This window comes from Elaeis guineensis, chromosome 1 (genome assembly GCF_000442705.2).
Source record: "Elaeis guineensis isolate ETL-2024a chromosome 1, EG11, whole genome shotgun sequence".
In the NCBI taxonomy this organism is placed as follows: Eukaryota; Viridiplantae; Streptophyta; class Magnoliopsida; order Arecales; family Arecaceae; genus Elaeis; species Elaeis guineensis.
The window spans coordinates 141,992,835-142,019,162 of NC_025993.2; the positions used below are offsets into that span (position 1 = coordinate 141,992,835).

Sequence of the window (26,328 nt, forward strand, 5' to 3'; positions counted from 1 at the left end):
TTCGTTGATGAATCTTGGGGGGATAAACTCACAAGTGACCAGCACCCTGTTAACCCAAATCTTTGGAGCCTCATCCCCTCCATCCATGGACCCGAGACGGCTGGCCTCCATCATAGCCATCTTGTTGTTAGCCTCGCCTACCATCGCCTCCGGAAAATACTGCCCCCCTTCTTCTTGCGGAGATCTCCGGAACATAAGCTACCCCTTTCGCCTGACCACCGATCCTTCCACCTGCGGTGATTCCCAGTACCAACTCACCTGTGATCAGAACCGAACCGTCTTGGAGCTGTACCCGACTAGATACTACGTGGAGGAGATCTTTTACGAGGACTACGTGGCCCGTGTCGTCCCCAGCGATCTTGATGCCACGAGCTGCTCCCCACGGTCTCTACCCTTCCTGCCTCCGAGTTTATTCAGGACGTATGGCGATCCCTACTACGTATGGAGCCGGAACAGCACCACATTCGTGACTTGCCCCGCATCATCGGTGGACGAACCTTCGTATATCCCCATCACTTCTTGCGTCGATAACTCTTCCTCCTCCTCCAAAGAGTACCTGTATGCGCTGGTGGGCGACTTTACGGTGGCCGCTCTTCGGAACAGCTGCACTACCGCAGGGACGGTGCCGGTGACGGGCACGCTTCGGAATCGCACGCAGGCTGCGGTTCGCGACGTGCTGGTGGGAGGGTTTAACATCTCGTGGGCCACCGCCGTGCTGTGCCGTCGCTGCGTGGCTGAAGGGCTCCAATGCTTGTATTATACAGGTTGTCTTCTTTCTTCTTCATCTACTCGTCGAGCTTAATTTTATTTGACAGAAATACCGTACCGTCCACATTCATAAGAGAATAAATTTTATTTAAGAGAAATAGCGTACTGTACGATACTACCTTTTATTTTATTTTTTGACAGAAATATCGTACTGTACATATTCTTCTTCTCTCCTCTCTTAGAATGATTTTTATTTAACGCAAATATCCGAATTAATTGCATCGGACATAAATATCATACCACACAGATTAACGAGGTAACGGATTTCATTCGACAGAACATTTTTCCTATAAAGATCCTTGGCCCGCTGTCTTTCAGTACCGTTGGACGGGGTTCGACGTCTGCCATATTTCATGCAACAGTTCACTCCAATCCGCCTCTTGTGAGTCCCTATTAACTCCTTGATCCAATTTAATTTTATATATTTTATTTCAAAAAAAAAAAATTTTATAGATTCATATTAAAAAATTATTTAGTTATTTACTGTGAAAGAGAAGATGAGTTTTTTTTCTTTTTTTTTTTTTTGTAAAACCATAAACATGAATGACCCTCGGCAGTTTTCATCCTGACATAAAAACAAGTGTAGACTTTCCATTAAGATAGTTTTAGTTAATGTCCGCAAAAGAAAAGACGAGTTCTGTTTTTTTGCAAAACTATACGTATTATATGGATCATGGGTAATTTTCATCCTGGATTTAGACAAAATGATGGTGATAGTCTAAACAAATAGGCATCAGATATTTAAAATATATATTAGATGTTCAATAAATATATATTAAAAGTTTAGTAAATTGTAGAACTCATCTTATATTTAAACTCAAATATGAAATTGACTAAAAACTCTTTCCTTGCATAATCAGCAAGTAAATGAATTTTTTTGTATAAGGCTTCTTGAAAATTTTATAGTATTTATATTCGAATAGAATAACAGAGGGTAAATTAGAAATTTTGGAGCCTATTAAATCTACAATTAAGAAGTGGGTAGGGATGTCAATAGGGACGGTACCTGAATATTTAATCCATCCTTAATCGAATAGGGATTTTAATCAAAATGAAATTGGAATGGTATTCGGTGACCATTTTAAAAATTAAAAATCATTTGGCAACTAAATCCAACACCAAATCCATACCAAATCTGAAATCAAACATACCCAAATCTCTTAATACTATTTATTTTTAGTATAAATTCTAGCCCTCCATCACATTCAATCTAGACCATCCTTAGATCACGGAGAGGTAAATGGCTATATGGATAAACCTTAGAGGCCCGAGAGGGGGTTGTAGATAATATTTTTAATTTAAATATTTATATATGAAAATTTTGAAATAAATAAAAAAATTAATTTATTTTTGATTTTTTGGTTTCGATTTTGCAAGTTTTTTTTGATGGCGGTTATAATTTTTAATTATAAAATACATCTGATTTCAGTTTCAATTTTGGAGAGAGGTGAAGGATTTCAGATTCAGTTTCAGTTTTCTACTAGCTGCACTGAATCTGCCCCTATCACACTCTTAGTTAATGATCTAAGCCAAATATGTGATCAATTAGGATTTAGCTCCATAGGATATGCCAAGCCTATCTTTTTATTTATGCATATCCACATCGTTCCAAACTTAAACAGTAGTAGAAATAAATTATCTAATATACTTATCTAAAAATAATAATCCATAAGCATTTAATCATAAGATTTTGTTTACATCAAATTTATTGAAGAAAAAGGCTAATCATATGTCTTCGAATCCCTAAGTTCCTCACAACTCAAACCCAAGCCCTATCTATTCCTCGGCATTTGGGGGGAAAAAAAAAAGAAGAAAAAGATAGAATGATTTTTAGAGGCTTAGTAGCTTATCAAAAATCTCTAGTCCCATCAAGTATATTATACAAGAACTAGAATTTTTTGGTTTGCATGATTTTCTATAAATAAAACTTGTCAATGAATAAATGAAACATATTACATCAATCAATGTAGATTATAAAAATATATAATAGAGTTGGCCAACATAAATTTTCAAAACAAACATAAACTGACCATCTACTCTCACTCTCCTGGTCCTAATGACTATGTCTATATCAGCTCATGGTAAGCTCTAAAAGAGATTAGATCCTAGTAATAATATTTTATCCATTAGTCACGCACTAGTGATCGCCCCACTAAAGGCATGACAAAAAACTAGCTCTGATATAATATGAAAAAATATACTTCTATCAGTATGTGCCAGTAATTAGCTCCAACCGTCCAGATCTAAAAAAAATAATACATCATCAACCGACATGCACTAATGATCATCCCAATACAGATATAGAATGAGACTCGATCCTGAATCTATAAAATTATAAATAGACTAGAAAGTAGAAAAATCAACACATAATATATCAATAAATTTATCGATGCAAAAAATATATATATAGCTCATGTCCAAGAAATACATGTCATATTTGATCTCGTATTTTATAAATCATTTTCATATAGCATACACAAAAATAGATTAATTATCAAATAATACAACTTAGAACATAAAATACTAGGGATGGATATAACTTACAATCTAAGTCAACCAAATCCAAGAAAAATTGTTCGAAAAAACTATTCACATCGTTACGTTAGAAGCGCAACTCGAACCCTAAACCTAACATTTCTCTGGAGTTGAAGGCTCTATTTAAAATAATTAACACCATCAATCCTTAATCAAACAAGAGAAGGGAGAATAGAGAGAAGAGAGAGCGACTTAGTCTGAGCCGAAATAGAAGTCTAATTTATTTGGAATGGGTCAACCGACATTGGAAAGGGAGAGATGCTTGATTGAGAGCCAAATGGGCTTTTTGGGCCCTATCTACTTGGTTTAGGTCTAATCAGAGGCCCAGCTTATTCGATCTGGGTTGACCAACAAAGGTAGAAAGGATAGAAAAAGATACTCACTCTGAGTTCGATTAGGGCCAAAGTAGACCAATAAGGTACAAATCTAGATCTAGCCAAATTTTAAGCTGATCTAAAGATGAAATCACAATTTGTGGGTTCTTATTCCTTTTTCTCTTTTCCTCTCTCTCTCTCTCTCGGTGTACCCACATGTGCACTCTTTTTCTCATGGCAAAATAGGGGTTCTTGATGGCATTCAAAGGGAAAATGAAAAGAAAGGAGAGGAATGGTGCTTTGATGGTGGCATGGCGAGCATGCCAGGATCCTCAACTATGGGCAACCAAGATAGTGCTGACAGTAATAGCCTCAATGAAGAAAAGAAAAAAATAGAGGAAGGAGGAGGGTGGCTAAGCAAGATATTAGATGAAATCAAAGGAATGAAATTTAGCTTAGATAAGAATAGAAGTGGGTATAAGACTCATCGACGATTGTAGAGGCCGTCGAATCTTGACCGTTGGCGGTGATTTCCAACAAAAATAAGATGGCCACACTTGAAATAAGGAAAACAGGGTACAAAGGATTTTGAGAAGAAAAATAGAATTTTGGGGTGGCAGTACTCAACTGTGGCAGCAGGGCAATTGCCAGAGATAAGGAAGAAAGGAAAAGGGAGGCTTGGGGGTGATCAATCATTAAGAATCAAGGAGATTTAGAGAGGGTTTTGGAAGAGATTTAAACAGAGAAGGCTGGCTTAATGGTGGATAAGGCCAATCATTACAGCGGCCCCAATAATTGACGGATATTCATCCCAGCCTCGAAGACTTCACATCAGCCACTCCACCTCGATCTTAGCGCAATGGCAAAGGATGCTCGAATAGGGATTGTGGTTGCAATTCCCTTGTTCCAATCACCATCCCCATTTTTTTTCAAATTTTAAATGAAAAATTGGATGGGCCTACTGACTTTAGCCAACGTGGATCTCATTTGGGCCAGTTCTCACATCCATCCCTAAAAAAATATATTTTTAAAATTTAAAAAATCTAAATCTTTCAAAGTTAAAGATGCTTAGTCCAAAATTTATATACAACTCTTTGCTCTTGTCTGTCAATTCTGTCAAACTGAATACACATGATATCCTTGAGTGTCCACAAGCAACCGACCTCTCGGGTCAACTGCAATGCTCATATGCATCTTAGTGCCAAAGTATAGACTATTCCTAAGAGTATTTCGCAATTTAGTACTACTATGCCTACTCTATAGTTTTCTTACTTAAGTAACATATATTTCAAGATCTCTATCTCTCCTCAATCAAAATTAGTGCAATAACTAAATTTGGATCAATTATTAAAGGCTCCGTATTACATTTAGGATTAAGATATTAGGCTAGCAAGATTAGCACTAAATACATGGCTAATTAAGATTCTTTGATTGAAATAATAATCTAATCATGAATAATGGTTCATTTGAGAATGCTAAATCCTCACAACAAGATCAACAATTAAAATTAATTGTGTTTTCAATAGAGCTTGAAATGAAACAAATTCGATGCAAACATTGTGACAGATATTTGATTCCCACACATATAAAGAGTAAAATTATTTTGATGGCTGCTAAGGTGATCATGATTATATGGTGATGACTTTAAACAACAATGGCCTTTCATGGAATATATAAATGATTGGCACTAAATCATAACAGCAAGTCCAAGAAGATAAAGTATTGATGCCATAATTTCTATGTTGTTGCGATTATAATGAGTTTTCTAACGAGGTCATCAATACGTAATAAAGCTTAAAATTTAAATATAAGGGAGCAACAAATAATGGATAATTTGTTCGGATACTTAATAAGTTAGATCATATTTAATCAATAATCAATCTAGTCATGAAATGCTCAAAATCCTCTTTGGTGTAGCCAACATAGCCACATCATAATGAGCATAAGAATCAATGATATTTACCTTTACCAAGTCTTCCATCAAAACATTTCAATCACAATTAATATTTTTGACTAGTTTTAAATAACTCAATCCCCTAACTTCTGTTGCCTAACTCTGATCAAATTCTCCAAAACTTCATAATGATCCCATAACAAAGGATTTTGTCCTTTCTATGTACACTAAATCATGATTAACCCTTAAATAATTGTCATATTTGTACCCATGTATAGCCAATTTATTAAATTTTAGATCTAATTTGAGCTAAGCCAACTCTAAATTCTCTTGATAATTCAATTGGACAATTTGAAATTGATCTCTTTTATCTATGCTCCAATAAATTCAAAGATCCTAAATTGACTCACCTATAAGCATATTCAATCATCTAGAAATTTCTTCTTTTTCTAGGTCAAACTCATTAAAACCTCTCAAAATTATTCATGAAATTTTGCTAGTAGTCAACAACAATGGACGAAAATCCATGATTAATTCATAAATCAAGTTTTTGATTTCAAAATGATTTTATAAAGATCTAGTAACTTGGTTCAAACACTTATTAGAAACTCTACCAAAACTTAGGCTCTTATGATTTCACTACAAGATCAATCCCACCAATCAAAAAATATCTCTATTTGTGTCATTCCAAACATATATATCTCTTTTTCTTAAATTTTTCTTCAAATGGTTTATCATGATGTGCTAAATCGGCTAGAATGAAGAGACTGATCTATTTTAACACAAAGGATCCGCACAAAACATTAGGTCGAAAAGTAATTATTCATGATAATTGTTAATTATTTCATAATAAAATCTTATTTTATTCCATAGAAGTCTTTCTTATTTAAAATATTCTCAAGTAATCTTTTTGATTACCTTCTTTCCATTTTCTCCTTCTCAACAAGAAAACAGAACTCTTCCAATTTCCCACCAATTAGAATCTTACCCATAATTTACTACATGAATTTTTTACCCTCCAAATAACTCTCGACAAAATTGAAATTGCTATCACATTCTATAATCACATTCAATTTTGATTTCTAAAATAAATTAATTGCAACTCACTCAAATTGCTCAAAACATATCTCCATAGATCAGTTATCTAACCATTGTAACATTCCTCCCAGAGCTAGACTTGGTGTACTTAATCAAAATTTTAATTGCATCAACATTAATTCCAGACTTATCCTAAGAAAAGCCTTAGGGCTACAACATATATTTTGAGAGAAAATTAAACATTACAAAGTAATTAAATGAACTTTTAGTACTAGTAATTATTTTGAGACATCCAATGAAAATCCTAATTCTATCTCACTCTCACCAACTTAAGCTCGCATAATCCTAAATTGGCTCTAGTACCACTCTATTTGTCATGCTTTAACCCGATGGCCCAAGCCAAACATATGATAGACGATCATATATCCATAAGATTTAACCCCATAGGATATATAAGGCCTACTTTTTTGTTTACGCATATCCACATCATTCCAAACTCAAGCAATGGCAGAAATAAATAGTCTAATATAATTATCTAAAAGAAATTTTTCACTATCATTTAATCATAAGATTATATCTACATCAAATTTATTCAAAAAAAGGCTAATCATGTCTTCTAATCCCTAAGCTCCTCACTAGCTACTCGATCCCAAGCCCTATCTATTCTTTGGTATTTGAAAAAGAGAGAGAGAGAGATAGAGAGAGAGAATGATCTTATAGCTCAACATGTTACCAAAACCTCTAGTTGGATCAAGCATATTGTATAATAACTAGAATTTTTCAATTTACATGATTTCAAATAAATAATATATATCGATGAAAACATGGAATGTATCATGTTGATCAACATAGATTTCAAAAATATATAATGCATTTGATCAAAATAAATTTCTAAAATAAACATGGATAGACCATCTACTCTCACTCTCTTAGTCCCTATGACCATGGCTATGATTGGCCTATGGCAAGTCTCAAAAAAGATTAAATCTTGACTACAACATTCCATCTATCGATTATGTACCAGTGATCACCCTACTATAGAGGCTCAAAAGAAAAACTAACTTTGATATTATCCCACAAATTATGCCTTCATTAATATGTGTCAGCGATCAGCCTTTATTTTTGATAGGCTCAAAAGAAAACTAATTCTAAATACAACATGTCATTAGTTGGCATGCATCAGTAATTGCCTCATTGGAGGTCTAGAAGAAGATTAGATCCAGAGCCCATGTGATCATAGTCGGATCAGAGAGTAGCAAATTCAATATACAATATATCAATGCTTTTATCGATGCAACAAAATATAGTTCATGCCCAAGAGAAATATGTCATACTTGATCCAATATTTTTATAAAATATTTTATGCTGTGTATCAATAAAATATAGTTCATGCCTAAGAGAAATAGGTCATACTTGATCCAATATTTTTATGAAATATTTTATGCAACATACACAGCAATAGATTAATTTTCAAATAATGCAAATCAGATAATAAAACACTAAGGATGGAGGAAACTTATACTCCAAGTCAAATAAATCCAAAAAAATCTGTTCGAAAAAATTATTCACATCTTTAAACACACAGCATGATCCCTAGACCTGATGCTTATTTGGAGTTGAAGGCTTTGCTCAGAATAATTAACATCATCAACTCCTAGTCGAACAAGATAATGGAGAATAGAGAGCAAAGAGAGCGACTCGATCTAAATCCAAATAGGAGCCTAACCTATTTAGAATGGGTTGACCAACATGGAAAGGGGGGAACACTTGATTTAGGTCAAATCAGGGGCATGGCCCATTTGTCTAGGTCAACCAACAAAGATAGAATGGGGGAGGGAGGGAGGGACGGAGAGAGAGAGACTCGGTCTAGGTCCAATTAGGGCTTGATCTATTTAGTTCAAGTTAACCAACAAGATATAGGTTTAGATCTAGTTGGATTTTGGACTTAATTTAAAGGTAAGATCACATCAGGTGTGTTCCCTTCTTCCTTTTTTTTCTTTTTTATTCCTTCTCTCTCTCTCTTCTTATGGCAAAATAGGCATTCTTGGTGGCAATAAAATGAAAAATAGAAAGAAAAGGGATGATCCTCCGATCGTGGCACGATGAGCATGCCCGGATCCTCAACTGTAGGTTGCCAAGTCGATGGCAACGATAGCGCCCCCACAAGGGAAAAAGAAGAAAATAGAAGAAGCAAGACATGGCTAAACATGATCTTAGATGATATCAAAGGGATAAGATTCAGCTTAGACGAGAATAGAAGGGGTGCAAAACTCACTGACAATTGTAGAGGTCATTAAATTTTGACCAACTATGAAAATTTTTGATAGAAATATGATCGCCACACTCAAAGCAGGGAAAACAGGGTATAGAGGATTTTGAAGAGAAAAATATGATTTTGGGGTGGCGGTGCTCAGCTATAGCAGCATGGCGACCATCAGAGATGAGGAAAAAAAGGAGAGAGAGATCAAAGTGATCAATTATAGAAAATCAAAGGAAGTTAGAGAGGATTTTCATAAGAAATTTAAATAGGAAAAAGATTGGCTCAACAGCAGATAAGGCTGGCCATTGTAGTGGCTCCAATGATTGATGGCCATTCATATTAGCCTCAAGGATTCCACATTGGCCATGCATTCTTAGCCTCTTCCCAATGGCTGGGCACTTAAGCAGGTATTGCAATCATGATTACTCTATTCAAATTGCCATCCCCATTTTTTAAATTTTAAATGGAAAATCAGTTGGGCTTGCCAACTTTAGCCCATGCCCTGTTTGGGCTGATTCTTACAACCCCCCTGGCATCCCTAGATGTGGGGAAATTGATGCACTAGAAGTGGCAAAAAACATGAAATAGGAAATGAGAACTAAGATCATAAATTAACAAAAAATTATAAAAAATATGCACATAAAAATGTATAGAAATTATATCTTGAAAAATAGTTTAAAAGACAAGATGGAAACTATTAAAAAAAGGTTAGTTTTTGTTCTTGTTGGTTTCTCAAACATAGAGTATTATATACCAAATATTTGGATGCTATAAAAAAAAGCCCCTTTTTGTACTACTCTATTCCTAGAAAAAAAAAGTAAAAAAATATTATATGATAGTAAAAAATTGATGTTATCAAATTTCATAAAAAATTATACTCCTCATTTCTTTCGTTCATCTTGTCCTTGCCCCCTTTCTTCCAATCTTTACAAGTTTTGGATCTCGAACTTGGTGGGTAGAGTTAATGAAAGCCAGTCATAAGGGGGAGAAATTATTGCATGCACCGGGTGCAAGTGAACCAGGGCAAATCCTAGAGCATATCGATGGTCGATAGCCTGTAATCAGAAATTGGTGAAATACAAGGGGTAGCATGGGATGTTATCCATCATAGGATTTGATGTGATCCAATTGCAACTGGTGCATACAATATGGAGGCCATGAGGAGACAATAGAGAGGTCATATCTATCTTTCTATTTATACCATATCCAAATTGATTGTGTTTTAAAGACCAATACACCAAAAAAGGTACAGGTCAAAATATTAAGAGTGCATTGAATGTGGTGTAGACTGGAAAGAGTAAGAATTATCAGCCTGCAATGAGTTACAATCATCTTCTCACTATTATATCATGGAACGAATGGAGTAGTCATACCTATCTTCTTACTATCCATAACATGAGAGGAGAGATAGCACTATCATTTATGGAAATAATAGGCCATTTGGCATATAATAGGAAGGATAAGTTTCCAAGATGAATAGTGGCACCCTTCTTAGCAATTACAATGAGCCATTTATAAATATATGTTAGATGGTAATATTGAAAACAAGAACCTTCAATACATCAATGAATCTAGTTTATCTCTAATTTTCTAAATCTTTACTTTGCCTTGCTTTTATATTATCAGTAGGACTTTATCTTAGAAGTAGCAGCAACTACAAACTTCTTCTATCTTTGATCTAATAGGATCATTAGATTTAATATGAACCACTTTGACTACTATGAGAATGATTGGACAAAATACAGGAGTGAAATCCACTAGATTGGAAGCTAAACAGTAGACCAAACTTGTAGAGGATATATCTTAGTCGTACAATGCTTGATTGAGATGATTTTTTTTAATTATTTTTTTTTGAGATTTACAATATCACATCACTCTTAAAAGGACTTGTGTAGCTGGTGATTAAACTCACATTCGACCATTTGGACCTTGAAATGGGCTAGTGAATTCAAAATTTTTCTTTTGGAAATATACTTTGATTAAATGGATATTTAAATCTAGAAGAAATTAAATGAAACAATAGAAGACAAAGTTGATATAAGAGTCAGGATTTGCCTTCTATAGGACTTTAGCTTTTTAAAGTTTATTTCTACAAATCATGTCTATTTTTAGAAACTAGTCTTATTTGAATTAGGAGAGTGATCCGATCCAAATTTGTGAAAGGATGGATCCTACTTCGATTACAAATAAAGACTATATACCTCAGTTTTTGAATCATCAATAATTAATGAAAAAAAGATTATAAATCATGCTTTTGCTAATTTTCTATCTTTTTTCTAAATTTTTTTTAAGTGATTCATGTTGAATAGGTTGAAGTTCTTCCATCATTCTGATCTGATCAATCTAGCCTTGGTTGCATCCTACCCAATCTTATCCATCTACCTTCAAACAAGCAATGTGATAATAGTCAGAAGTCTTTGAAGATCAAGACATCTGGATCCATGCTATTTGAATCATCTTCCTTTCTATAATTCTCATTCCAGCTACTTAAATACTGGTGTGCACATTTTTTGCTGTGAGGACTACTTATGAAGAAGCTTTTAGCATATCTTATCATGCACCAAATCCAAGACATAACATAGCCATACTATCAAAGGATATCACCCTCGATAACACGAAGCCAACAATCATATTCATAAAATAAAATATAATAATATAATTTAATTCCAATCATTCATTAAGTAATCATATATATATATATATATATATATATATATATATATATATATATATATATATATATATATTAAAATGGAGCAACTGCATTAGTGTGTCTCCATCCACCACGTGGGCATGCCTCTGTCTGCCACGTGTGTAGGAAAATAAAATTAGGAGGAGGTGGGTGAGGGCTCACGAAGGTTTGAAACTAAAAAAAAAAAAATAGGTCTTTGGAGGAGGGGGAGGCACCTTTAGGGGGGTTCTTGGTCGGGCGGGCCATCAGCGATAGAGAAGGAGACGAAAGCAATGGTGAAATGAAATGGTAGGTGATGGAGGGGGCAGAGGACGAGATGGACACAGAGGTGGATGGGAAGAAGGGAGCAGGGGAACGCGAGGGTGAGGGATTTAGGGGAGGCAGAGGGGGAAGGTGAAAGGAGGGAAAGGGGGAAGAGGGGGCAGCGATCGAGGTCGAGGTGGACAGCCATCGCTTCTGTGGCTCGTCTTATATCCTGCAGCACCTCCACCGTTTACTAGATCCTCACAGACGCCTCCTTCGGTGTTAGCCCCAGCTGAAAATACTCCTTCAAGAAGGATGCGTGCCTTAGCTCTGCGCCTGGGCATTGTCCCGGACCTCTGCTGCTACGAGTCTGTCAATTTGTTTATTGGGGCCATAAGGGCAAATTGTGGTAAGGATGGTGGTAGGGTCGCTGTGGCAATGGGGATAGTGACAGTGATTTCAGCGGTGTTCTCTAACCCAACCTACCATCGGATACCGATAGAGGATGATGGATCGATCTCTATTTTCATCTCTAGTGGAGAAGGCGACGGCGGCAACGACCATGAAATGGAGAAGCATCAGCAGCGTGTGCATCAGGAGCACCCCGCCTGTGGTTCCAAAGGTGTCTTGGAAGAACTATATCAAAAAAAAAAAAAGAAAAACATCGAAAAAGAAATCATTTCAGCACGAATAGTGTAAGTTGTCAGTGAATGCATTAATAAAAAAAGTTACATATCGCATATATATATATTTTAATATAAAATTTGTATATGACAATGGCTTTTTTTTGAAGGGGATAAGTAACAGTTGTACATTTTTTATTTATTAAGATTGCATGGAGCGATTCTACCTATTGCTTGCCAAATTACTTGATTAATAAATTTTAGAGATGGCTTTGATTTTTGAAAAGTATAAGCCTCATAAATGCAGTATTAAAGTCTATAGTGTTTCTATATAGACCGTCAAAGGATTGTATCAGGACTGAATCCCAACCAAAACCTTCCTAATATCTCTCTCCACCAACCCTCATGAATGAGCTGAAGAAAAATATAATAAAATAAAAAAGTAAAATTAAGTATTATTAAAAAAATTTCATGCATCGTATGGGGTTATAATCTAATTAAACTAATATTAGTTCAATGTATCTAAATCCAAAACAAAAATACCAAAATCTATATCTCATAATTCATAAAATTGTTGACTGTAAGTTCATAATCTTCCAAAAACTAAATTTAGTTATAAAATTTCCAAGCTTGCTCGTACAAACCCCCAAATTTAGATCTTTCGTTGTTCCTAGTGGTCTTATTCTATTAAGAAATTTTTTTTTTAAAAAAAAAAAGCTAGACTAATTCAATAAGTAAAACCTATACTTCTTTACTGAATCAAGCATAAGTTTGTACATGTATCAATAAATCATTTAAAGAAGATGATTATCATTAGAAAATAAAATATTTTTTAATAATAATATATTCATACATAAATCAGCCATATTTTTGCAAATACTTAAATCATGAAATATAAGTAAATATAATTTCTAATGCATGGCATAAATAAATTCACAAATTATGCTAACATTATAAAGAAAGTCGTATCATTTATTAGTTTAGCATATCACTATTTTTAATAATCTTCTCAGACTAAATGCTAAGGTTACCTTATACCTATGATAAGAATGTAATTAATATTATGCTAACTACTATAATGCACTATGAGGGCCTTATGCCAAGCTATTATAATCAGCTGGTGAGAGTCGTATGCCAAGCTACTGTAACCCACTGATGAAGGTCGTATACCAACTACTATTACTTATTGGCAGAGCTATATATAGCTATCTATGAGTCTATAGTCATACTTCTTAAATCATATTTTTTTAAAATATATGTTCTTACATCACAATAAATAAATTAAAAAATATTTAAACACTTTACAAAGTTCATAACCCATAAAGTGAAACAAACATGAAATCAATATCTTCATAACAACTACATAGATTTTCAAAAATATGAAATGTCTAGTTCATAAACAAGTTGTTAGTATTAGAATATTCATAAAATCATCTTTTCATGGCAATACATGATTTGCATAATATCATATGCTTGATCTTTAATTTTAGAAAAGATAGAATCATCAATATCAAATACACCTTTTATATTTCATAGTCTTAAGCATTGAAAGCTTCCAATAATATGAAAATAAGTAAAGTGTATCAAGATTACTTATCTCATCCATCCTAGATCTTATAAACTTTGCTAGGCGAATTTGTCAAACCTATTTAAAATATTGAAAGCATAATTAATTTACATGCGATGAATTCAATAGATTCAAATAATAGGAAAGGAGACTATTGACCAAGTGGTCGATCTAACATGTTAACCAGGCATCGGGGCCAGTTCAAGCCTCATACCCAAGATTTAGCATGGATCTACGAGATAGGGATATGGGATTCGATACTAGGATTCATGTCTTCTAAGAGAGAGAATATGGGTGAAGAGAGAGACACAAGATAGAGAAAGAGAGCTACATTAGAGAGAGAGAAGGAGAGAGGGACAACTCTCCTCTTTTTTTTTCTCTCTTTTTTCTTTCTTCTTTTTTCTTCTTCCCTTCCTTGACTGGACAGGGGAGGATGGGGGAATGGTGGTTAGTGGCTGGAGGAAAAACAGCGGATGGTGGATGGTGGGTGGTGGGGCATGGCTGGTGATGGATGGCAATGGATAAATAACGACAACGACTGACTGACAAGAAAACAAAAAGAAAAAAATTTGGAAAATATAGGATCCTAGCGTGTCTTTTATTTGGCCATTGGCCGTTCACCAACAGTGATGGTCTCGCCGAGGAGAGTGGTAGGAAGGTCGGACAACTCAACCAAGATTCCAACATCATAAGGCACAGCACTGATGGCCAAAAAAAGAAAAACAAATTAGAAAATAGGGAAAGCAAAATCATGATTCTTCTTGTCTTGGTTTTTCAGCGAAATCGATAGCCGAAGATGATGTCCAAGGCCATGAGAAGAAAGGGAAGAGAGAGAGGTAGGATCGAAGCTTTACCTCGACTCTAGTGGCATCTTCAACTTCAATTTTCGGTGACCATAATAGTGGTATCCCGTGAATTCAAGGGGAGGAAAGAGGCGATGGTGGCCTGCAATCAATGATCTTTCAAAGGGGTGGAGGATTTTAGGAGGATGGGAGGCCTTTTAAAGATGGAGGCAAGCCACTGACTGCCTCAAGAACCTGACTTCCATCGGGAGTCATCCTTCTTTGTTCTTTTGTTTTTTTTTTTTTTTTCCAGGGTTTGGGGTTAGGCTAGTCCAGTTTGAGGGGTTGGGTCTCACATGCCCATCACTAGGCAGCAAAAGTCACATGGTTGCCTTCATGCCACTACGTTTGTTCAGAGATCAACGCAGTAGTTGAGAGTAAAGTGACCAATATGCGAAGGCCACTTATGAAGCGCTATATGGCATTTTTGGTTTCATTGCTAGAATAGGTTGAAAGAACTTTTTTTTTCCATTATCGAGAGCTAATATCATAAGTTATAGCATATTCTAGTGCATATTATGATAGAATTGGTTGATCCTGTCTTTGTGACAAATGAATCTCCTATCAATTTTTGCGTGGAAATGTTGAGGCCTTCGTGGAACCCGACATTGGGATTTTGGCCTATCGAAAGGAAGAGGCCGAAGACTATCTTGTAGAGTCCATGGGATTAATAGATCAAGAATCCTGCCAGCAAGTATAGGATTATACTAGATCGAACTAGGAATCGATACTTCGGTCAATATTGGATTGAGGTTTGAGCTTGAAACTCTGCCATCTCATTTTGCAAAAAGGTACCAAGTTCAGTGAGACTCCGCTGACATATGCTGACATAATTCTTTAATAGTAGAATTAGTCAGTTAACAGATGGTGAGTAGTGTTACAACTTTACACTACTAGTCATCCCCAACGTGAGCGCTGATGGCCAACCCTCCTGTTGATACCACAAGACTTTTTCTAGCTAGCATATATCCTAAGTCCATGTCAGACCAATTGTGATCTAAAAATTAATACAGTAAAGAAGGTGGAAGTTAAAACACAAAGGGTTTAGATAGAATGAATATGATGTGGACTCAAAAGAGTGAGAGTTATCAGTCCATGACGAGGTCTTAATGGAACGTGAGAAAAAGTAGAGTTCTTACGCCTATCTTCCCCAATTTATGATGTTGGATGAAAGATAGCATTACCTAGTATATATATAATAATTGTGGGCCATAACGACAAGAAAAAGTATCCAAGTTACACCCATCTTATTACTAGTTACAAGAAGCCACTTATACATATTAGATTGCAATGTAAAAAGGAAAAGCCTTTGACATGTAAATGAATTTAGTTTGTCTATAATTCTCTTTATTTTTTACGTTACCTTGATTTTAGATTACCAATAGAACTGTACCTTAAGAGTAGCAGTAATAGTAAACCTCTTCTATCGTAGTCCTAGCTACATTCTATTCAACCCATTCATCTACTTTCGAATGAATGGTATAATGATAATAAAAATTCTTGAATATCAAAGCACCTAAATCTATTCTATTCAAATCATTTTTCTTTCAATTATCCTCTTTTCAGCTACTCAAATGTTAGTAGTATGCCCGCATATCTATCCCTTAATGTGAGAATTTGTGAACAAGTTTTCTAATATGCCCGTTCCTAAACAGAAGAAAAATCCAACCATCACTTTCCCACTCCTTTATTTCTCTCTATTTACAAATAGAAAATGAGCAGACATGCTGTTAATATTTTTCTTTTTTGCACAGGTTAATTTTTTTTCTTTTACAAATCCTAAAATTATTTTTGTGTTTACTCATATATTACTTGAGAAAAAGAGGGGGACTAGAAGATAGCTTGTGCTATGAATGCGAGCATTTCAATGTAAATCAATATTTATCTATTTGTGTATATGATTTTGCCAAATAACCATCATGCAATTATTTACTAAATCAGATAATTTTTTTATACCACACACCACGCCCTCCCCCGCCCCCCCCCCCCAAATGAAAAAAGAGCAACCTTTTTTCATTGAAAAAAAATCTCTTAACTTTCCATTAAAAACTATTCAATATAATTGCACCTACTTCAACTTATCCTTAGAGTTAGGGTAAATTATACTAACACCCCATCAAATTTAAGCCAATTGCACTTACATCTTCTATACTTTAAAAAATATCAAATATATCCTTGAAATTTTCTAAATATTCCGATGAGGTCTCGACGGTCACTTAACCACTGATAACGTCCGCTTGTCATTACAATAGACAAAAATACCCCTATATCACAGAGGCCGTTCGAAATGGATTTTGACCACATCTCTCCCAATTCTAAGGGTTTTACAGTTGAATTTCCGTCCTCCTGTCATCCTTTCTCCAGCAAATTTCAGATGACCCAATCACACAAACCCATCCTTCCATCGTCCTTCCATCATTCTCTCTCCGATGCGGTTTCCAAACCACCATCTTTGGTTTGCATGGAGTCCCTTTCTTCTTGGCTAGCCTCTTGAGCAAATTATAATTATAAGTTCTTGCAGTCTGAGCGGTAGCTCCTGTTTCATCTTCATCCCCTTTCGAAGCCCAACCTGTCTCGGAAACTAGGATTTCCATCTCCTCGTACCCAGCTGCTTCCAAAGCAGCATATGCTGCATCTATCTGAGCATTAAACATATTGTCATAGTGCAAACCAGCCTATGCATCATGCACTCCACGATTTGGCAGGAAAAGAGCATAATTAATATCTATATTATTGGGGTCACTTTGGTAAGACAAAAATGGATATGTGCTGATAAAGAAGGGAGATCCAGCCTTTGAGAATAAATCCAAGATTGGTTTCATGTATTGGAGAACGTTCTCCTCGAAAGTACATGATGATGGAGGATAGGAATTATCAAACACAGCCTGAGAGTGTGGAGCCAAGACTTTGATGACATCTGTCATTGAAGCTTACTCAGAGCATTATATACGTTTCTAATAGCACCATAAAGAGCTTCTGCCAGCTCCTGATCTTTTTCCTCCCAGCACTTCATTCCCTACAGCGATCCCTCTGATATGCGTCAGGCAAATATGCTTGCACATTTTCTTTAATCCAGTTGACAGCTTGATCTTCATTCGTACTCATATTTTTAAGATATTCATTGGGAATTCCCACCACCAGTTCAAGCCCGGATCCTTTAAATGCCTCCAGAACACTGTGATCTGCATCATAGATTCTACCATTCTTTATCTTTGCTTCTTTCAAATATGCCACAACAGTTTCAGGTGGAGGAATGTTATCAGCAATTCTGCCATAGTTTATTCCATAGGTTCCAGTAAATGCCTGAACTGTCACAAGGCCTGCACAACAGCATAAGCAATTTCACTAGCTGGGCCGTATTGACTTGAAAATTTGACAATCATCTCCAATGTCTGAACTTAAAACTATTTCCACATGAGTACTGATTACCCAAACAGTGATACAATACCAGCTAAGTATGTTCACCTTTCAACAAAAAAACTAAAGTTTATTTTTTAAAAAAAAAGAAGATGAAAGAAAAGAATGCAACTTGAAGTATGGACTGGCCGATGTTTTATGTTTGAAGTGGATAAAGAAGGCAGGCGATAACAGAGATATAGTATGGTCAAGAATTAACTAGGGATCCTAAGTTTTGAACACAACTTGCACGAACTCAACTAGTTTTAGTTTTGACTAGGAGAACAAAATTATCATATGAATTTGCAAACCTCTGGAATGTAAAAGTAAATTGCTGAAAAGAATTGCTATAGTCGGGATGAGCCAAGAGATGATTTTCAGAAGTAGTGGACCAGGAGAGGAGGAGAAGAGACAGACACCCGAAAATCGAGATGCACCTGTTATGGTTTCGATGCAAATCCAAGGAAAACCCATGAATAACTCGTGCATGTGTCCCCGAGAAATCAAGCTTTAGGCAGAGCAGGACAGAGAATACCCTCCAAGAACAAGTCGATGGGAATCAATAAGAAGGGGGTGATTTTGATCAAACTGAGCTAGATCATGCCTATTACGCTAACGACGAATAGACAGAAAGAGAGAGTGAAAGGAGAAGAAGAGGATTTCATAATGAATATTGTTCCAGTGTCACTGAATCAAATATAAAGAGAATAGCAATGAGAAATAGAATCAGATTGATCCTCACAAAAAAGGAAGAAAATCAAAGACAGAGAGAGAGAGGGGGGAGGGAGATCCATAGCAAAAATACATACCGCCGTAAAGAAAGAGGAGAAGGATGAACAAGCATCGGCAGGCCCGCATCACATGGGCTCCTCCTAGTCCACAAAAGAAAAACACCGCCGCTCCTCCATCACCATCCGATGTATCCTAGGAGAAGCCAGAAATAAGGAATCCTCCAAACATGGCCGATGGAGGGAGAGAGGAGATGAGAGAGAGAGTGGGAGTTAGAGCTGGACAATCGAGAGCTAAACCCAGCCCCCTACTACAATGACCGCAGCCTCTTCATCTTCTTCGCGATTGCCTTCTTCCATCCCATCGGTAAGGGCACTTTTGTCATTTGCTAAAAATAAAGTATCATGTAACAGCCATGTGATATCTTTCCATTAATGAAGATGGACGGTAGGATCTCGTCGGAACGTTTCAAAAACTTCAAGGATCTATTTAATATATTTTAAAGTACAGAAGATGTAAGTGCAACTGGCCTAAATTTGAGGAGGTGTTAGTATAATTTATCCTAAATTTTAACATTTATACCTTTCTTCCAAGGAAAAAAACCACATATCATCTCATATATGAAAGTTACATTTAAAAAAAAGCTTTTTGAAGGATACGCATAAAAGAAGCCTTCATGCATCTCATGATAAAATCTAAACTGATAAATTAGTTACTCTCTTTGCATGCTTATATTTAGATCACCGAACTCTCTAATTATATTTTGTTTCTTTGCCTCATTTTGCTATAGAGATTTGCACATACAATGCATGTGAATCAAATGGAGAGATAGAGTAAAAGAAAAGTATTAAAAAAGTAAAGTAGCATTAGCTAAGGTCCAATATTGAGAAGAAAATTCAGAAATTTTTCAAATAATTAGAATTGGGCAGGTGCAATGCACATGGTTGTGGAGAGAAAAAGAGCAAAAAATATCAATATCAAGTGTCATGGTCTACCTTGAGAAGTTATTGAAAGTTATGTAGCATTTTGTTAATTATTTCAATGGAGACAGGAAAGGATAGTGCCCCACACCAAAATGCGCAACACACATGCTCACGAAGAGGGAACAAAAAGCGAAAAATGTACAATGCTGTAAAGCACTTAGACAATTATTTTAAAGGTATAGTCAAGACTCAAGAAGGGGTAGTGTCTCACCCTAAATATGTGTAATGTAAGTAGGCATGAAGGGAAAAAGTTAAAAATTTTATACACTACAATATGGCTATATGGTGTGAAGAGTTGCATAGTAATTTTAGTAATTGCCATTAAGGTGGAGTCCTATCTGTAAAAGTTTCTACTGTAGTAGTAGTGATAAGAATGGCATACGATTTAATTTTAGTGCTTTCATCCACAAATCATTAGCTTGATGAGAAATAAAATATCGTTAATTAATATAAAATATTAATTTTTTGAGCAGAAGACTCACCCAAACATTTCATTGAGTTTTGAATGAGTACCAGAATTCCATCAAAAAAAAAAGAAAAAAAAAATGAAGAAGAAGAAGAAGAAGAAAAAAGAATGAGTACAAGGTCCAAGGCCCGAAGAGGGACAAGCAGGCCTAGCCCCTCAAGGTTCATTGGAATCAAAACCTTTGTGAACGTACATATATGGTTCAAAATGTCGAGAATATTTGTTGAATTATTTGTTTTGGTTTCTTTCATGAAACAGAAAAAAGAATTATTAGTTTTGGTTTCATGCAGGTTTCTTCCAACAATTATCATCCACCATACAAGGTAAGACCTTCTCGGGAATCATTTTTACTGGATGACTATATCTTATTGCAGACGTTCTTCAACTGCTTTGGCTAATTTTTTTGATGTATTGGCAGTTTTTTTAGGATGGTTCGCCGAGGTTGAAGGTACAGTTGATTATCTATCTTGCAAGTACTAGCGACCTTGTTGATATATATGTACATCTGAAAATCTCTTAATGTCTCTCTTTGCATAGGACTCTTTATCATACCAGCACGAACCATCATTGGGATATCATGCCTGCTGGTCTACCTTGTATACAAATTACGAAGGCGGCATAGATCGCTGGACAACAGAATCGAAGATTTCTTGAATGACTACAGGAATTCCATGCCCATCCGATACTCTTATCGGCATATCAAGAAGATGACCAATCAATTTAAAGAAGAATTGGGCCAAGGAGGTTATGGTTCGGTGTTCAAGGGAAAGCTTACAACAGGCCGTCCAGTGGCAATAAAGATTTTAAAGAAGGCCAAAGGAAATGGACAGGAATTTATCAATGAAGTGTCCACCATTGGAAGGATTCATCACACTAACGTGGTGCAACTCATTGGTTTTTGCTTTGAGGGTTCAAACAGAGCTCTAGTTTATGAATTCATGTCCAATGGATCATTAGATAAGTATATATATTCCCAAGAAGGAAGTGCTGAGACTTTGAGTTGGGAGAAAATGCACGATATAGCACTTGGAATAGCACGAGGGATTGAATATCTTCATCGAGGTTGTGACATGCAAATTTTACATTTTGATATCAAGCCTCACAACATCCTTTTGGATGATAAGTTCAACCCCAAAGTATCTGACTTTGGATTAGCTAAACTCCATCCTATAGAAGAGAGTAAGGTTTCGGTAACTGCTGTAAGAGGAACCATAGGATACATGGCCCCTGAATTGTTCTATAAAAAGGTAGGTGAAATCTCTTACAAGTCTGATGTTTATAGTTTTGGGATGTTATTGATGGAAATGGCAGGTAGAAGAAAGAATCTAAACCCACATGCTCCAAGAAGCAGCCAAATCTACTTCCCCTCATGGATCTATGACCAGCTTGATCAAGGAAGAGACTTGGAAATGGAGGATGCCACTCATGATGAAAAGGAAATTGCCAAGAAACTCCTGATGATAGCACTACAGTGTATACAAATGAATCCAGCAGACAGACCATCTATGAGCCAAGTTGTAGAGATGTTAGAAAAGAAAATCGAGGATATGCAAATGCCAACAAAGCCTTTTCTATCATCTCTAGACAAGGTGTTCAAGGAAGATCATACAATCAACATGGAAGCCTCGGAATCATTATATGAGCCTGGAAGCAATACAGACAATAGATCAAATAATGATATAATCTCTTGCTCATCCAAATGATAAAGGGATGTTGCTGCTTTCCGCGCTAGATCTTTGATTTCACTTTGTTGCGTGGTTCTACTACAACTAGAAATGTTATTTGTGAAATCAGTTTTCTATAGCTTAATTCAAAAGACAAGCTTGCGTTCATGCATAAATTTCATTTTTTGTCACACAATTCATCATGCAAATCCCATCTTCTTATATCTTTGTTTCCTTTTGGTAAGATTATCTTCTTGTATGCACTCTCTTTTTCAGACTTGAAGCAGTCCTGGAGGGATGTTCTCAATTCTATAGGCCAAAGCATAGAACCAATATGGCAGATGCCATGCTCACAAATAACCCTCTAGATTTTAGGGAAGGTCCTTGTCCGACTTAAGGGCCTGTTTAGGTTTCTATTTGGGTATCTAAGATTTATAACCATGGAAAGTGGGTTTTGATCCTATAAGATCATGCATAAAATCCTACTAGAAAAAGAACTCATGTAAATAAACCTATCATGCATTTGGATGATAAATTAGAATTTCCTCTCCCTCCCTCCTTCCTCTTCTCCCTTCTGTATCTACCCCGTGTTTTATCCTTTTCAATATTTCCAATAATTAGGTAGATGATTCAATTTGACATGGTTTTAAGCATTAAAATTATCACATAGATCTTATATGGGAGAAAGATATGAACTATAAATCAATGTTTAATTTACTAAGTATTGGAAAGTCTTTAAAATATGCTTCACATGACTAAAAAGTTTCCCAATAATTATTTCATATGAACATTGGAACACAAGTTTTTACTTCTATAGGGGTATAATTTTTATCCGCCCAGCTACAAAAGCTTTACTCATTATAATGGTAGAGATGATAAAATGCAATCATATAACCAATTTAAGACTTGAACATGAATTAGACTTGTTGATACTCTTTTGTGCATGAGTTAAAATTCAAATAAGCATCTTTGATAATGAAAAAAGTGCAATTTAAGTACAAAGGCAATAGAGGCAATTCCTTCACTAATGAAATCCAAAACAAAGAAAGGTTTTGAAGCTATTACAAGAGAGTAAAAGAGGTTTTTCCCAATAGACAGTTAATAGCCAATTTCATTCTTACTTCACAAAGGCACCTTGCAAATCTTACAGAGCTATTCTATAACACTTCATGTTTGGTAAATCATAAATAATTTGCACAATAATACCTTCTTCAGATGGTTATTATAATGCTCATAGACAGCACATTTAGTACAATATAGATCCACCATAACAATCATAACCATGACAGAAACCAAATGGTAGCCAGAGACTCCAAGTATCATCTCCTGACCCACTCAACTGTCATGAAGGGAAAGAGCTAGACAAATTCAGAGTATATGTTTGGTAAATTCATGATGGGATGTGGGTTTTCAGTCCATAAACTGCTGCATAAATGCCTGAGAGATGGTTATGTTAATCTTAATGTATCTTAACTTGGAGAGCAAACATAAGGAGAAATACAAACATACAGTAAAGTGATGAGCTTATAAACTAGAGAAGCAACATATTTACCCACACATCCAAAAAGAAGAAAATGTGAGTTTGAATCTTTCCCATACCTTTGTTGCCTTATTGAGATGGACCAAAAGATTGCATAACTCCACTGGATGCTCCTAATAGTAGGAGCAAGCTTCTTCCTCACATGTTTCTCCGCCAACTCTTCCAAGTTTTGGGCGCCTTCTGCCATTGCTTGACATATCCTAATAGTAGTAGCAAGCTGCTTCCTCACATGTTTCTCCGGCAACTATTCCTTGTTTTGGTTGCCTGCTGCCATTGCTCGACTTATAATCTAGATCCCTACTCAGAACTCACAACAAATACCACCCTCTCTAACCTTATTGCAGCAGTAGAAGCACTCCAAACTTCTGATGAGAGGCCCTTAGAATTTTCATTATTATTACTACTATTCTAGTAGGAGAAAAGAAGTTAAGCCCTCCATATATGACATACGGGCTTTGTTCTTTTCAGCAGAGAGGGGGAAGAAGGGAAGATTTTGGTGTCTTATATGTAATATCCTTTTCTTCTTATGGGCTTGTATCATCCCATAACAGTGAAGCTTAGGACCTTTTCTTTCATGCAAAATATTGTAGGTGCCATTGTGGAAAGTAAAGTTCAGCTCATCAAAGATGACAACATGCATAACTATAGAAAATGGTATAGGATTCAGAGGAAAAAAAGTCAAATGCCCAACAACAGAAAAATTACTCTATTTGCTTCGAGTGAAATGAATGATAATCGCAAATCCCTCATGCTGGCCTGCAAACACACCACCAAATAAAAATATATTCTCAATCCTTACAGTCACGAACAGAACAAAAGAAGAAAGAAAGAGCAAAATTATTTACGAGTCTCAGATCCAATTCAGCATATGATCAAACAATTGATGAACAACATTTAACGGATCTAACATAGAGGAGAGTGGAGGGCCTCCACGATGTGGAATTGGACATCGAACTCGAAGGCCTTCTAAAGGCTGTGGCAACACGATGTGGAATTGGACATCGAACTCGAAGGCCTTCTAAAGGCTGTGGCAACCCCCGTTGCCACAGCCGCAGCAGCAGTGGGGCCAGAAGGGCCACCAGGGGTCGGCACGGCAGCAGTGGTAGTGATGAGGAGGAGGAGGAGGAAGGCAAGATAGGAGAATGGGGCAGAATGGAAGGAGGCGTGAGGGGGCGAAGAAGTGAGGGGAGGAGCGGAGAGGGCGCGGGCAAGGTGGGTGATGGAAGAAATGATCAAAAAGGAGAAGAGGATGAGGATGAGGAGGGAGAGCCAGATGATCTCAGGAAAAAAAACGACCATTGGAGGAAATTTTCATTTTCCTATAGGATTAGCTTTTTCCCATTATTTTTTAACCCCACGGTTCAACCAGGCAAACGGAAGCTAAAAATGAAAGGGTAATTCTTCGTATACCACATGCCAAAAATACACCGTCCCATTAGATTATTTAATTATTTTTTTAATATATATTTAATATTTATAAATTTATTTTTTTATTTATAATTTTAAATAATAAAAATAATTTTTTTTAAAAAAATTATAACATCTTATAGTTATATTATGATATCCTACGATCAAATTACGATTTATTTCTTTTTGACTACAGATTGTCACGAAAAATAAAAAAAAAAAAAATTTATTATTTAAAAATTTTATAAATTTTTAATAATAAAAATATATTTTTTATAATTTTTTTAAAAAAATTATAATATTTTATATATAAAAAATTATAATTTAACTACTAAATGTCATAATATAAGATATTATTATTTTTTAAAAATAAAAAAATATTTTTATCATTTAAAATTTTAAATAAAAAAATAAAATATTAAATATTAAATATGTATTAAAAAAATAATATTTATAAATTTTTAATGTGATTGAACAGTATATTTTATTAAATTTGAACCAATCTTATTCTTTCCAAAGCATGCCCTTAAGATTAGCTTGAATACCAAGACCCAACTAGCGGATGTTTTGGAAGTTTGATGGCTTGTTAAATCCGTTGTACAATAGTAAACTTCGACTTGTTGGCTATGCTTCCAAACGTACCAATCACATCAAGCAACATGATCTGGAATAAATTCCTTGTTCATGAACAAGATGGAATAGGACAAATTAACATATTATTGCACTTTATTCCACCAAAAAAAAAAAAATGTTTTGGCTCTCCAAAATAAAAGAAGTTAGTAAAGGGGCAAAAGGAGGATCGCTGAAAGAAATTCTATCTTAAGTTTGTCAATGGAAGTGAGTAAAAATTAGTCTAAAAAATTATAGAAAACAGGGGGTTTATTTTGCACCATCTCTAAGAGAAAAAAAATATCTACAAATGGACTGAGAGGGAGGAAAATCTTTGGATGCCCATTTGCATTGGCAATCTAGCTGCATTGCCTAGAAGGATCCAGATTGCTATTCCACGCTTTGAAACCCATTAGGCCCAGAATGGCAATGATTGGTCCACGACCAACGACCAATTGCTGAAAAGATCAACCGGGGATAGAGATGCAGATGGCCCAGGATTTGTTGCTTGCAACCAGTCTAATGGTAGATGCAGTCAAAAAATGATTGTAAGCTAGCAGTCTTTGTAGTCTTAATATCCTACCATGATAGTAATATAATAATATTATATATGATTATAATATTATATAATAATTATGATAAAAGTTATGAAAATATAATTATTATCATAAAATTAATGTAATAATAGCTCATAATATATTTATTACCACTGTTATTTAATTATTAAAATAAAAATATTGTAGTTATAATTAATTGAT

General features: G+C 35.4%; 1 protein-coding gene and 1 pseudogene across 2 annotated transcripts; one reads left to right on the forward strand and one right to left on the reverse strand.

Annotated features, from left to right (window-relative positions):
• On the forward strand, nucleotides 1-22,190 carry LOC105060339 (rust resistance kinase Lr10). Of its 2 annotated transcripts, XM_010944002.4 has the most exons (5): nucleotides 1-764; nucleotides 1,046-1,150; nucleotides 20,641-20,673; nucleotides 20,769-20,798; nucleotides 20,888-22,190. In XM_010944002.4, exons 1-5 carry the CDS (start codon nucleotides 8-10, stop codon nucleotides 22,051-22,053), a joined length of 2,091 nt encoding a protein of 696 aa, XP_010942304.1. In that variant the 5' UTR covers nucleotides 1-7; the 3' UTR covers nucleotides 22,054-22,190. The 2 variants fall into 2 exon arrangements, with proteins under 2 accessions (XP_010942304.1, XP_010942305.1); XM_010944003.4 differs by lacking the exon at nucleotides 1,046-1,150 and having other exon boundaries at nucleotides 2-764.
• Nucleotides 16,898-24,859, reverse strand: LOC114912699 (glucan endo-1,3-beta-glucosidase 14-like; annotated as a pseudogene).
• Between the last annotated feature and the right edge of the window lie 1,469 nt (nucleotides 24,860-26,328).

Bases quoted from the DNA above. Each gene is read 5' to 3' on its own strand.
- LOC105060339 (XM_010944002.4), top strand. From the start codon at position 8: ATGAATCTTGGGGGGATAAACTCACAAGTGACCAGCACCCTGTTAACC. The intron at 765-1,045 runs GTTGTCTTCTTT...TTCATTCGACAG, and splicing joins CCAATGCTTGTATTATACAG to AACATTTTTCCTATAAAGAT. The intron at 20,674-20,768 runs GTAAGACCTTCT...ATGTATTGGCAG, and splicing joins ATTATCATCCACCATACAAG to TTTTTTTAGGATGGTTCGCC.